Raw genomic sequence first — 12751 nt, 5'->3', positions numbered from 1 at the left:
TTTTAATGTAAAAGTACAGAACAACAGAATAAGAGTTGAAAGGGACTTTGGAGGTCTTCTAATGATCTAATCCAAGCCCCTGCTCAGGCAGGAAAACCTACACCATTTACATGTACATCAGCTTTGTATTCAAGCTTTTTTCTATTTTATGGTAATTTCACACACATGGTGCTCTGAATCCTTCAAATTAAATTCATTATAATTTAATCAACCACAAGAATTCATATGGAAAACCTCCTTTAAACATGCACATACATAATCCAGGACAAAAATATCACCAGGATTTGGGCCAGACCTTTTTTTCTCTCCCCCCACCCCTTTCTGCTCTTTGAAGGACTTTGAAATTGCAAATTGTCTAAAGATATTTAGCTCAAGCCTGGGCTAAATCTTACTATAACATTGCTTGTTCCCATTCTTGAGAATACAGGAAATAGAAAACACTATCTTATCCTTTGAAAAATATCTCAACCTAAGGAAATAAGAATGATGTAAATAAAATCCTTCTGTTCTTTCCTGAGAATTATAAACTTATTTGCAGTTTGTTTGATTATATTATATATATTATATTCCGTTTTAGACTTAATACTACAAAGGTCGTCTTTAAGCACAAGTTTAACAGACATGTTCCATACTGCATGCAAATTTTTAAGACTATGATTATTGAGGACAAACAAGTAATTGGCATTTCTGAATATGTATTCGTAAGAAAGAGAATCTCAAAATTTAAGGCAAAATTTCTCAAGGCTTATGGGTTTTTTAAAACAATGGTTCCACTTATTTGTATGTTTGATGCTTGACAACTGGCATGAAACACACTGAGGCTCTTTTAAGGGTTCAAAAGTCAGATCTGTGGTGATTTAAGGAAAGTTCATTTTCACTGGGGCACCTGTGTTTATAAAATGCCTTCCCCAGGTAAGCAAGTTAGCAACACTTTCATCATTTTGATGAGAAAATACAGGTAGCCCTCAACTTGCAACAGTTCATTTAGTGACTGTTCAAAGTTACAACTACATTGAAAATAGTGACTTATGACTGTTTTTCACAGTTACAACCTATGTAGCATGCTCAGGGTCATGTGATCAAACTTCAGAGGCTCGGCAACTGGCTCATACTTATGACTGTTGCTGCATCCCAAAGTCACGTGATCTCCTTTTGCAACCTTCTGACAAGCAAAATCAATCAAAAAATCGGATTCACTCAACAAGCAGGTTACTAATTTATCTATTGCAGTGATTCACTTAACTGTGGCAAGAAAGGTTGTAAAATGGGGCAAAGCTCACTTAAATGTCTGACTGAACAACAAAAAGATTGGGCTCAATTGTGATCGTAAGTCAAGGACTAGCTGTAATACCATTTACTTCTCCAAGATTTAGTATTTGATGTTGCAGCATTTTAACTTCAGAATCTGTGGCTAGAAAAAAAAGGGAGAAGTTGACTTTTGCTAATTCTTCATCCTCCTTGTTGGAAGTTTCCAAAATACTGAAAACAGCAAAATCAGCCTGCAGTGGGAGGTGGTAAGATAAGGTGGCAACCGCAACAACAAACTTTTCTTCTGAGCTTCTTCTGATGAAGAAACTCTCATGGATCTCATCTGAACAGAAGACACCCCTTTGAAAGAAGTACATGTCTGGAATCCGTGGATTTTTTAACTAAAATTTTATAATATTTTGATTGAATTTTGAAGTATGTTTTTGCTTTTTCATAAGGCTCATCTCTACTGATTTTATTTTAGATTAGTTTATCACAAATCATTTGCATAAACCCTTTTATGTTAAATACCCAAAACCTTTACTTCTTATTTCTGACATTAGCATTAACATTCCTCTTTCGGGGGACAAGTTACATAATAGGATTTATGTTTGAGTAAACATGTCATGGATGATAATAATGTAAAACTTATTTTATTGGGGGGAAAAGCAGAGTATACTTTTTATTATGTTAAAACTAACCACGTCAGTATTTGAAATAAATGTTTTGGATGTTTGTTCACATAGGGCAATGCAGCACATCTATATTTCAAGTAAATTCTGACGTGAGAAAATACAACTTTAAATCCTTTTCTAGCCTTTAGTGTCTAGACCAGTGGTCGCCAACCGGTGGGCCGTGAGAAAATTTTGGTGGTCCTCAGAGAAATGTCACCCACAAAGCAATTAATCCAGGCTGCGCAGGAACACAAGGCTGTGACACCCACATGGCCCACGGGAACACAAAGCTTGCATCACTTGCATTGCGAACAACAAAAAGTAGTGAGGGGAGGGGGGAAAGGGCGCCCCACTCGCCCCACGTGCCTCGCTTGGCCACCGGGCTGCTTCTTTCCACTTCTTTCTTCTTCTGCTTTTGGCTGCATGCAAAGAAAGCAGCAAAAATCTTTCTTTCTCTCCCCCAAAGTCCACCAGAAATGAGTCTTTGGGACCCTGCAAGGTATCCTACTCCAAGAGGCTGCACTGGCAAAGACTCATTTCTAGCGAAGTTTGGGGGAGAAAAAGAAAGACTTGTGCTGCTTCCGCTGCTTTCCTTGCATGAAGTCAAAAGTCTCTCTCTCTCCCCCCCCCCCCTCGAGAATGGAGCTGGAGATGATAAAGAATGATCGATCAGTAGGAAAATGGGGTGGGAAATTTTCCTGCAGACTTTTTGGGGAGTTTTCAGGGTTTCTGTCTGCAGAGACCCTGGGAAAATCCCCAAAAAAGTCTGCAGGAAAATTCCCCATCCCGTTTTCCTACCAATTGAGAGAGGGAGAGAGAGATAAAACCACACCACCAGCCCTCCTAGGTTAGATTGGATCTCTCTCTCTCTCTCTCCCCCTGAGAACGAGCTGAAAAGGTTAAGAATGTGGCTGCCTTGGAGGGGGTGGGGTGTGTGAGGGACCTGTGTTTGTGTGTGTGTGTGTGTGTGTGAGAGAGAGAGAGAGAGAGAGAGAGAGAGAGAGAGAGAGAGAGAAAAAACATCACAACCAGCCCTCCAAAGTTAGATTGGATATTTCTCTCTTCCCCCCACAAACGGAGATGAAAAGCAGGTTAGGAATGTGGCTGCCTTGGAAGGGAGGGAGGGATGGAGGGAGAGAATATCATGCCAGCCCTCCTAGGTTAGATTGGATCTCTCTCTCTCCCCCCCCCCCACCAACCTTAGCAAGCCACCAGCATTCAAAATTAATATTAGTGGTCTGCAAGATTTAAAATTATGAATTTGGTGGTCCCTGAGGTCCAAAAGGTTGGTGACCCCTGGACTAGACAGTATATACCTGGTTCCTGACCCATTTCACAATGGCAAAATAAACTTTTATGTAGTCTTTACAAAATGCCTGCTTTTTTCCTCTTTTATGGTAATTTCATGCATAGGATCCTCCAAATTAAATTATCATTTAATACACCACAATCATTCATATGGAAAACACATACATAACCCAAGATGGGGGGGAAAAGTCACCAGGATTTGGGCCGCAACAAACCTATTTTTCCTCTCATTCTCTCTCACCCTTTCTGCTCTTTGAAGGACTTTGACATTGCAAATTGCTTAAAGATATTTAGCCCAAGCCCTGTTTTTATCATCTTTTACCAAACAGTTCCAGATGGGGGGTGAGGGGGAGAGAAGAAACCTCAGAGCTGAAACTATGTAGGAAGACCTCTACTAGCCTGCACTTTGTCACAGGGTGGCTATCAGAAGCTTCAATACGTTCATTATGTAACACGAAAGAGGAATTTACAATAAGACTTTTTCCACGCTGTATTAACCCAGGAGTTGGGACTCTTTGAGGTGCAAGGGCCAGCGATGTGGGAGAACGGTAGCCGTCGGTAGCGCCCAGCCTTCCACGAGCGCGCCAAAAGTCACCATACAACAAGCCGTGCATTGGTATCCATCACAATACGGAAGACGCCGCATTTGTATAAGTTGTGTAAAGTAAAACTCTCAAACGAACTCTTGCTTTGCGTCAAGCTTCCTGGAACCGCAGCCAACCTTGCCCTCAAACCTTCAACCTCTGCAGTTATTTGGAGGCAGGGCGGGTGGGTGGTAACTTGTCTGTTAAACTTGTGCTTAAAGACGACCTTTGTAGTATTAAGTCTAAAATGGAATATAATATATATAATATAATCAAACAAACTGCAAATAAGTATATAATTCTCAGGAAAGAACAGAAGGATTTTATTTACATCATTCTTATTTCCCTAGGTTGAGATATTTTTAAAAGGATAAGATAGTGTTTTCTATTTCCTGTATTCTCAAGAATGGGAACAAGCAATGTTATAGTAAGATTTAGCCCAGGCTTGAGCTAAATATCTTTAGACAATTTGCAATTTCAAAGTCCTTCAAAGAGCAGAAAGGGGTGCAGGGAGAGAAAAAAAGGTCTGGCCCAAATCCTGGTGATATTTTTGTCCTGGATTATGTATGTGCATGTTTAAAGGAGGTTTTCCATATGAATTCTTGTGGTTGATTAAATTATAATGAATTTAATTTGAAGGATTCAGAGCACCATGTGTGTGAAATCACCATGCCCCCTCTTAAAAATCCCAATTGCAGGCATCGCTTCCAAAGGAAGGACTGGAGGAGGGACAAAACGTATTAAAATAACTTCCCGTCGGGGACCCGCCGCTTCATCCACAGCAGCTGTGGGGGGCTTCATCACTTGCAGGTTTTTAAGAAGAGACTGGACGGCCACTTGACTGAAATATGGTACTATATAGGGTCTCCTGCTTTGAGCAAGGGGGGTTGGACTAGAAGACCTCCAAGTCTTGTAGCCCTTCCAGCTCTATTCTATTTTACAGTCACGCCCCCTGCGCAGCCCTAGGCCTTTCCCACTCCTTCAACTCGCCCCCCCCCTCCCCGGCCGACCAGACCAGCAGAGGCGCCGATGAGTCAGCGCGGTGCAACGTGATTGTTACATCACGACAGGAGGGCGGGGCTAGGCTGAAGCCAGAGAGTCCAGCGTTAGCTGCCGGGGAGGGGGGGGTGGAAGCGGGAAGAGTGGGCGGCGCTTCTTCCGCTTAACGCGACCTCCGGGTCCAACTTAGAGAAGTAAATTCTCTGTAAAGTCTCTCCCCCCCAAAAAAACACCCCACTCCCGCTCTTTGGAATGCTCCGCTGGGGAAATGCCCGCCTCGACCACGACCCCTCTGCTTGCTCTCTCTAGGGTCCCCTGCCGGCCCGCGGGGTAGCTGGATCTCACCTGCGGCATCTCGACTTCCATGGGGAACCGGCGCCGGCCACGGCAGCCAGGCAGCCAGCAGCAACGTCTTAAAACTCCCCGTTCCCAGACGACAGCTAGTCGGCCGCCGCCCACTGAACTTCACCGCGCCCAGCCAGCCAGCCGCTTTCTCGGCCCTCCGTTCTTCCTACGTCCCAGACTGCCGGGAAACCGCCGGCTGCCCCGCCCCGCTCCGCTCCTCCAGAACCCACTGGCTGGCCTCGAGAGGAGGAAGGCGGCTTAGGAAGGAGCCCCTCCTCCTTGGCGGAGCCCAGATCGCCGGAGCAGGCTTGCGGGGGTGCACGGAAGCCCCGCCGATTCGCCCTGTCTCTCCCGCCGGTGGGTTATTTGGGTGCCAGCCGGAGCCCCTCAGGCCCTTGTGGCAAACTTGGACACCCCTGAGGAGGCGGGACAGGCCCGCGGAAGCGGCAGGAGCTGTTCCTTGCAGGGCAAAGCTAATCTAGGTCTCAAGAAACAGCTTGGAAGGTGTGATGGGTGGGATTGAAACCGCCCAGAAGGCCCAGGGAGAAGTCAGCGGTTGCTGTTTGCAGCTGCTTTTCTTGATTCCTCTCCTAAAGGAGCAGAGGGGCAACTCTTGTGGGGGGGGGGAATCTTGCCCTTTTTTTAGGCTTCCAGTGGAGGAGGCAGCTGGGTCTTGCCCACATGCCTTGTCACTTGCCCCACCACCACCACAGAGGTGAAAGCCAATTATGAAGAGAAATGAGTTCTTCTCTGATCTAACATTAACTTGGCTGCTTTCGGACTGAAGGGAGTGGAGGCCTGAAAGAGGCACCACTGCAAGAGCAAATTGAGTTGTCCACAAGAAAAGGCCAGCCCAGGACCTGCTGGTGGCCTCTCTTGGACAGCTGATAGGACTTACCTTTGCCTGGATGAGCCACTAGACTGGAGCTTCTGAAAGAGCCCGAGAAAGCAGATATTTGCATCTCAAGGAGGGGCCATACAAATTGTATCTCCATGTTCCTTAAAGCTGGAAGGAGCTATTTTTAAAACAACAACAACCACCTTTTGAAATGATAAGTTTCGGAAGTAAACAACTGAAGCAATGGTGTTCATTTTCCAGACCTTCATATGGCTCGTTCTTTGTAAAGAGCTAGATAGGGTAGGTGAGAGCCAGTTTGGTGCAGGTACCAGTCTAGAAACTAGAGAATTATAGTCCCATCTTAGGTATGAATAGATAGAAATCGATAAATAGAATTCTTTATTGGCCAAGTGTGATTGGACATACAAGGAATTTGTCTTGGTGCAAATGAAGCCAGCTAGGTGACCTTGGGCCACTCACTCACTCTCAGCCCTAGAAAGCAAGTTATGGCAACCACTTCTAAAACCTTACCAAGCAAAGTGCAGGGATTGGCCAGGCAGTCATGAGGGGTCAACACAAGAAGGTACCCAAAAAAGAGGCAGGGGGTGGGGGGAATAAACCTATTCTCAAGGAGATGTCAATAAATCTTTTCATATTGTTTTAATGTGCCCATAGTTGGTTGAAAGATGAGCAGTTATAAATAATTCACAAATATTGTTTTAAATGCTTTTTTAAAATAAGTTATTTTTTTAACTTGAACATACCATCTTCCATTAAACTGTGTCATCGGGTACAAATGTCTCTGTGCTATTATAATCAAAATTTACAATATTCATTACATTGATAATAATTCTCTAATCTTAGAATTCTTTATTCTTTATTGGCCAAATGTGATTGGACACACAAGGAATTTGTCTTGGTGCAAATGCTTTCAGTGTACATAAAAGAAAAGATACATTCATCAAGAATCATCAGGTACAACACAACAATAGTCATAAGGTACAATAAGCAATCAAATCATACTAGGAAACAGTCAATATAAATTGTAAGGATAATTACAATAATCAGCATTATAATTCTATTCATTTATCTCTCCTAACGTATCTTTTAATGAAAATATATTAGGTATAGTAATCTTAATAATAATATTGTTTATGTCTTTATCTTAACATATATTTCACTAATCTCCATTTATTTCTCACTTCTGTTTTTATTCTCCAACCATCCATAACATAGCTCCCATGTCATATAATATTCAGTTTGCTCTTTCTCCTTTATAGCAAGCTGCACATTTCTGCACATTCTAATATTTTCCTAATCACAATTTTAAATGCTTTTGTGGTTTTTAGATAGTGTTTTTATGATGGTGTAAGCTGACCATAGTCGCATGACAATGAGATAAACAACATAAATGTAATAAATAGATATTCCACATTAATACATAACCAGTCTGCAAATCAACAAGTTTCCCTCAACACAGTAAACCCAAACTAAATAAGCCATTTATACAAGCTATGAGAATCATAGTCTGTCTCATTGGGACATGAACCAGCATAATATAGCAAGTCAGAATGCTAGTCTAGGATGTAGGAGACTGAAGTTCAAAACTGAAATCAGTCCTGAAGCTCAATGATTAATTCCAGCACGGTTATTAGCTTTCAAGATTATAACACACAGTTCCAGTGCTGGGGGTGAGCAGAAGAGGAAAGGATGGGTTAATGTACTCTGCCTTCCTCAGTGGAAAGTAGGGATAAAGTATTATAAATAGCTAGAATAATGTACTGGTTTCGTAAGAACTTATCACAACGTGTATAAACAGAAAATTTGAAGAATATTGTGGTATGCAAACAAGATTTATAATCTTTATTGCCATGGCAGTGATGTGTATAAAAGATGAATCACTTGCAGGAGGGAAAAACAATATTTGCGAGATTTTTTAATGTAATGTCAAATCATTCTGAGGCCTCCAGCCTGCTTGCCAGCCACAGCATACAAACATTAGTAAATTAGTATGCAATACAAGGTGTACTAAAAGTCAGGTCGCACAGACACTTTGTTACATAAATCAAATAGTCAAGTTGGTTGGCATTCTCTTCTAAGCACTTCCTTACTCGTTTGACCTTTGAACATTCTCAAGGATCGGAATATTTTCTCCAATGTTTACAAATTCTAATATGATGGTATTCTTTAGATCTAAATGTCTATGGAGATTCTTTAGTCATCCAGGTCATGGTTGCCCCAAAGGTGCTTTTTCAAGAGGCAACTGGAGTTTCTGGTTTTTCTTTGAAGATTTTCCCTTCTCATTCAAGAAGGTTCTTCAATTCTGACTGGCTGGTGGGGAATGGAAGGATTTATATTCCTTGCAGACAGCTGGTCATTTCCATTCTTTTAGAGAGGCCACTTGGAGGTTTGTCCTCAGAGTCACCTCAGTAGTGCAAATAGGTGTGGAGCCTTGGAATTGCTGAAAGGACTGTGTTGTAGATCTGTGCTTTCTGCAGGATGTTTTCTGCCCTGTGTCTCTTCACTTGTTGAACACAGGTGCAGGCTCTTGGGGATGAATCTGGTCTCCTTTAGATCAGGGGTCACCAACCTTTTGGACCTCAGGGACCACCAAACTCATAATTTTAAATCCCAGGGACCACTAACCGGTTCTAAGGGCGTGGCCTAATTTGTGGGTGTGGCTTGGTCATGTGACTGGCTGGGCATGGCTTGTATGTAAATATAAATATTTATATAAATATTGAATTTTTTATAAAAAAAGAGCAACTTTTACCCAAAATCAGGCAAAGCAGGCAGGCAGATTAAGTTGCTCACAGAATCACAGATTCATTCAGAAATCTATCTGCCATCAGCTAGCTCAGTCTATTACATAAAATTTGCTTGCAAGCAAACTCACAAAACTCACAACACACCAAGTATGTAAATATTGAATTTTTTATTTAAAGCAACTTTTACCCAAAATCAGGCAAAGCAGGCAGGCAGATTGAGTTGCTCACACAATCATTCAGTGATCGATCTATCTGCCATTGGCTAGCTCAGTCTGTCACATAAAATTTGCTTGCCATGAGTCAGCACTGAATAATAGAACCTTCAGTCCTAAGGGAGGTTCGGCTGTGCTTAAAAGCAGAGCCGAAGATCTAAAGACTAGCTAGAAAGCAAGACATCCAACCATTTCTTGCTTCCTAGCTAATCTAAATCTCCCGGCACAGCAGAACAGATGATGGTTGGAAAAAGGAAAAAATAGCAGTTTAGCAGGCAAGTTTGCCGGGTAAGGAGTGAGTGGGCGGAGAGGGTTCCCATGGGCCATGTGGGCGGCACAGCCTTGTGTTTCTGTGCAGCCTGGATTAATTGCTTTGTGGGGGGTTGCTCTGGGGGTAAGATTTCTCGTGGCCCACCAAAATTTTCTCGCGGCCCACCAGTTGACAACTGCTGCTTTAGATCATCTATTGGCAGATGAAGCTTTCCTTTCTGTAGCATATGTTATAATAAGTTATACATTATATGACAATGCTGCTTAAACCAGTAAACATCTTGGTGTGAAATAATGTTTAGGACACTTCACAAATCAAATAGATTTTAATGGGGCAAAAGACAACAATAGAAACTTAAAAGCCAATCTACTTGGCATTTTAAGGCCATACAGTTGGCATTATATCAAAGCTTTGGGTACATAACATGTTGGTGATATGTTATCATTCCCTAATCATCTGCGTGTTTAAGGAATAATGTGGCTTTATGTGAGAGGAAACACTGTCTTGGAATCCATGGGAACAGGAATAAATTAGTTTGGTAACAGCAATTGGTAGTGGGATAAATTGGGGGTGGGAACACATGCATTGTTTTTCTAGTCTCTTATGTTGCAGCTTTTTCAAAACCAACATTTACTTATAGCAAGAGAGGCCACCTAATGCAGGCCTTTTAATTTCATTTGCTTTTTTTTTTTGTTAAATGTCCTGAAAATTTAGACTGAGTGAACCCACAGACGTGTGCACATGGTGAAATATCACGCAACAATTCACCCAATTGGATTGTTGACAATATCTTTGCAATGCAGCCAGAGGCTGGTGGAGTAACAGCACAATAAATGTGGATTGAATTGCAAATTGGTTACTTTTATACAATGACCATTGCCAACAGCCACCTGTCCAAACAAAATCCAGATCCTCTCAAGAGGCATTATCAGTTTGCTAATAGAGATTAAATTAGCCCAGAGGCTCAGAGAGAGGAGGTATGGAGCAACATCTTTCTGATAAACAGTTTAGCAAAAACATGGAAAGCTTTCATCATATCAGGGCATTCCTTTGTGTGTGGGTACCATGTTTTGACCAAGTATAGGCTTACTAACATTCCCTAAAAGATTAAGAATTGGTAAGTAAGAGTACCTATCAGGGATGGAGAATCTATGGCCTTCTGATATTACTGAATACAATTCCTACCAGTCCCAGGCAGTGTGACCCAAACTAACAGGTGCTTAGAAATCTAGTTCAGCAATATCTGGAGGGCCATGAGGGGGGTCCGATTCTTATGCATAATTAGCATAATGCTCATCACTGTGTAATTAGCACAAAGCTAATGCCCAAGAAACAAGTTTGTTTTTCATTTAAGACATTTGATAACTTGCATTATCAGTTTAGTCTGTAACTGGAAGAAGTGGCTGGTCTATGATTCATTGCTCCATAGTTCTATTCTCAGAGGCAAGAAAAGGAACAGCTATTTGTCTGTTGTTCAGGTAGCCTCTGGAACCTGCCTAAGCTTATCCAACTTATTTTAATAAGCAGTTATATCCTAGTTAGAATGGCAACAGCAACTCTCATTTGCCTTTTACATAAAAACGGAAATAGAATAATTTGGGAGTCTCGTACTCCAGGAATTCCATATATAGGGTGTAAGCCTGTTTTACCTGTTCAATAGCTTCTCCAAACTCTGTGGCAATACCTTGATTTCAGATATAGAGTTGTTTGTCCTCAGGTTATGCAGTTGAATATTGAAAAACAAATCCTGGATTCAGTGGAAGATTGGGCAAACAGGAAAGGCCCTAGACAAATTCCCTACTACTAGGTGGAAAGTGAGACTTCCAGGAAGCAGAATTCAGGACCCTGGCTTACACCCTACACCTTTTCTCCAGGACATTATCTTTAATAATGATTCTCCTGAAGTGTGTAGTTAACAGTTGGGTCCATAGGATCCTTACAGTAATTCTTCAATTATCTATTCAGATAGTACTTACATGTATGGTATTCAGCTTTGTTCGGGTATTTTCCCATGTCATTATAGTTGTGCATTTAAAGTTGTAGCAATGTTTCGGCAGAATCTCATCTGCCATCCTCAGGCTTCTGTATTGTGTTCGTCTGTGAGTCAGACTTTCACAGCCGTTTCTGTTTTAAATTTGGGGCTAGCCTACTGCTGTGCCAGAATGGTTTTTTCTTCATCCTGATTACTTGGGAGTCTTGGTCTGTGTTTATTGGTCGTGGAGTTTGCTGTGTTCTGCTTATTGGTGTTTCTAATATCTTCTGTCTGTTTTGTGACTTTTTTTGTCTTGATTGGCTGGCAACATTGTGTTTCCTGTATTGGAGGCGTTTAGTGTGGCTTGGCTCCAAGTAAATGGACGGCTATCATTTATTAGGAAGCTAGGTTTCATCTGGGTGCCTGATTGGGGTGTGTTTGAGCTGGAGACATCAGGGGGGATCTGTTTGTGCCCAGGTGTTTGCCTGGCTTGTGGTGTGGAGTTTTTTTTGTTTCTGAGTGCAGGCTTCCAAATAATTGACAGTCTGGTGGAATCATCTCTTCTATTCATGCTTTCAGGTCTTTTTTCAATCTCTATGGCTTCTCTGATAATTCTGTGGCTGGGGTTTTCTATAGTGGCTAGGGTATTGGTGCCATTGAAGTCAATGCTATGACCTGTTGCTTTCATGTGTTGGACTAGTGAGGAAGTGTGTTCCAGCTTTTTTACTGCATTTCTGTTTTAAATTTAAAATTTCTGTTTTCTTTACTCCGAGAAGCACAAAGCCAAAGACACAAGCCTGAAGATGACGAATGAGATTTCGTTGAAACGTCGCCAAGATGCTTCCAATTGTACGCAGGAGAAAACCCGAATAACCAAAGATCTATATTGATCTTTGGTTATTCGGGTTTTCTCCCACGTAAAATTGGATTTATCTAGGCGACGTTTCGATGAAGTCTCATTCATCATCTTCAGGCTTGTGTCTTTGGCTTTATGCTTCTCGGAGTAATGTGAGCTTGCAGCTGCTTCTTCCTTTTAACTGCTAGTGGGGGTGTCACTTGATTGGGTGGGGGCTTGGCTGTGTTCTGATTGGGTTTGGCTGTGTTCTGATTGGTTGGGGGGTTGGCTGTGTTCTGATTGGCTGGGGGTGTGTTCTGTTCAGGTGGGGGCTTGGTTGTGCTCAGGTTAGTCTTAGTTGCCGGGGGATTTGAGCTGGTGAGCGGTGATCCTGTTGTTTGGCTTCGCGTTCATGGTCGTGCCACATCTTCATGGTGGCCGTCCGTTCGCTTCATGTATGGGTTGGAGGGGTTTGAAGCGGGTAGTGATGCAGCTGCGGTATGGCTTCTGGTCCGTGGTCATGTCTCATCTTCTGTGTGAGTGTGAGTCTGCTTTCTATGTGGAAGTGTGGTGGTAGCATCTTGTGTGGTCCTCCTGGGTCTGGGTCTGGTGTCATTCTTCATGTTCGGTACTCGTTTGTTAATGAGGGCGGGTTTCCAAACGGCTGGTAGGCGGGAGGTATCATCTCGTTTATTCA

The 12751-nt window shown here is 42.3% G+C and overlaps 1 protein-coding gene across 1 annotated transcript in view; it reads right to left on the bottom strand.

Moving 5' to 3' along the window:
• NFE2L2 (NFE2 like bZIP transcription factor 2) overlaps nt 1–5338 on the bottom strand; it is a 44190-nt gene extending 38852 nt beyond the window's left edge. The window contains exon 1 of the mRNA XM_026668130.2: nt 5159–5338. Within this exon, the coding sequence (XP_026523915.1) occupies nt 5159–5179 (21 nt within the window). The 5' untranslated portion in view covers nt 5180–5338. The remainder of the gene's footprint in view (nt 1–5158) is intronic.
• Between the last annotated feature and the right edge of the window lie 7413 nt (nt 5339–12751).

Source organism: Notechis scutatus, chromosome 1, assembly GCF_049901735.1.
Source record: "Notechis scutatus isolate UNSWTSFEM ecotype Mainland chromosome 1, rNotScu1.2, whole genome shotgun sequence".
Taxonomy (NCBI): Eukaryota; Metazoa; Chordata; class Lepidosauria; order Squamata; family Elapidae; genus Notechis; species Notechis scutatus.
Note: the sequence above shows the minus strand (reverse complement) of the source record. Positions and strands in the feature narration are given on the sequence as shown.